At 42.4% G+C, this 1,983-nt stretch overlaps 1 protein-coding gene across 1 annotated transcript; it reads right to left on the bottom strand.

Annotated features, from left to right (window-relative positions):
• Positions 1-383: 383 nt before the first annotated feature.
• On the bottom strand, positions 384-1,565 carry LOC148931892 (protein FAR1-RELATED SEQUENCE 5-like). Its single transcript, XM_089064935.1, has one exon. It carries the CDS (start codon positions 1,563-1,565, stop codon positions 384-386), a length of 1,182 nt encoding a protein of 393 aa, XP_088921061.1.
• Positions 1,566-1,983: the final 418 nt, after the last annotated feature.

The raw sequence follows: 1,983 nt of genomic DNA, 5'->3' as shown, positions 1-1,983 counted from the left end.
ATGCAAAAAAAACTTTAATAATGAACAATCATTTAAAAATCCTTGTTCAAGGTGGGAAGAAATAGACTTAAACACTGCGCATAAAACGCAAAACAAAGAAAAATAATGTTGTTTGAATGATAATAAATCAACATTTCCTCTTTCCCTTACGCAGCTCATTCTCCATTTCAAGCTCTTTAAGCATTGGACAATTTCTAGAGTCATGATGGCACAACTCATCGCACGCCTTACACCGTCTAAGGGGCCTAGTAGCATCCTTGATAGCCTTTTCTCTCTTGGAAATCAGACGACTAGCCGAGCTGCTTGCGTGCCCCTTCGTCTTTACCACATCCGGAGGGTGACCTCTACGACTTCCGGCCTTTCCATTCCATAAAACTGTTCAATCATGCGCCTCTTCTCAGAAACGGAGTTCCAGCTTGAAGTGAATTGCCCAGTTCCTCTAGTCCACCTACGAATGCACGAAGCACATCAATGTCCGTCTCAAAACGACGAAGAAAACCATAGAACAGTGAGATCCCTTGCTTTGAAACGTTTTGCCTTTCATCAACAAAGGACTGTGTAGGTAAAGTCTCATCAACATGTCCATGGACAGCCTTAGCTAGCGGGGTCTTCAGCCATCTACTTGCACAGTAGTCATCCGGAATCTTTTTCACTTCATTGTTCCTAAACAAAAAGAATATACGACTGCATAGATATCCCTGCCTAACGAAAAGTTTGCAATCGCATGAGTATGACTCGTCACTCTTATCATGTCTCACAAAGTACGAATTGCGAAGGTTGTCTCCGAGTTTGTAGGTGTCCACCATGTCTGCAGACGAGAAGTCCAAAACGCGGCATCTGTCATTTCCCTCAACAATCTCCTCTTGTATTTTCTTGAACATACTATCTGTGTACGGAGTAGAAGCATGTTTCTCGAAAGGAAGAGCAGTGGCCAATATAGGTAGGGCAGTCGCGTCTTGGTAGTCCAGCTTTGTTCTACTATTCCGCTGGAAATCCACAGCTTGGTTGAAATTCAAGTAGAATTCGGCAATGTTGTTGCGTGGCTTCAGAAATTTTTTATAGAAGATGTTCTCTGACTCAGAAATAGAGGTGGTCCTAATCATCGAGCCCATCGGGAAATCTCTGAAGTATGTAGGTATCCATAATTGCCTGTAGTCGTACAATGTCTTCAACCAACCATGGTCTTCCAGCTCGTAACGTTCAAGTACTCCATTCCACTCTTTTTCGAACTCGTTGGGTTCTAGCAGATCCGACCAGACGCAGGCATTAAACTCTTTCTTGAAATCTTCGTCCCGCAACAACCGACCAAGAACTTTATTGGCCAACTTATGCATGATATGCCACATACACCATCTGTGGCGAGTCCCAACAAGAATCTCTTCAATAGCCGATCTCATCCCCAAATCTTGATCTGTAACAATCATCTTCGGAGCAACACCCATACATTGGACAAAATGTCTAAACAGCCATGCAAAAGCGCCTGTCTTCTTGTTGCTTACCAAACCAGCAGCGAAAGTTACTGGTCGTCCATGATTGTCATTTCCCGTGAATGGCGCGAAGATCATACAATACTTATGTAACATAAGCCAGCATAATTCAAGCAAAAAACTTGTATAATGCATAAATAGTATATTTAAATGCATTCAATAATGTACATATTAAACTGTTATAATGCACGACAGGTATACCTATTGGTGTTGTAGGTGGTGTCAAAAGCCACAATATCACCGAACATGTGGTAATTCTTCTTCATCAAACCATCACACCAAAACAGAGCAACCAGCTGGTTGCTAGCATTAACCTCGTACTCATATGTGAATGCCTCTGACATCTCCTTCATCCTAGCCATATCATCCAAAACCATTTGTACGTCAATACCATGAACGTATGCTTTGAGGTCTCGTGAAGCATTCCTTATATCCCCAACATTGCAGCCAACGAGCTGAAAACCACCGAGAATTTCCTTCAGCACGTTAAACGTGA

Source organism: Salvia hispanica, chromosome 2 (genome assembly GCF_029641045.1).
Source record: "Salvia hispanica isolate PSC_SH4W2 chromosome 2, Shi_PSC_v1, whole genome shotgun sequence".
Lineage (NCBI taxonomy): Eukaryota > Viridiplantae > Streptophyta > Magnoliopsida > Lamiales > Lamiaceae > Salvia > Salvia hispanica.
The sequence above is the reverse complement of the archived record's forward strand: the minus strand, read 5'-3'. Positions and strand labels throughout refer to the sequence as shown.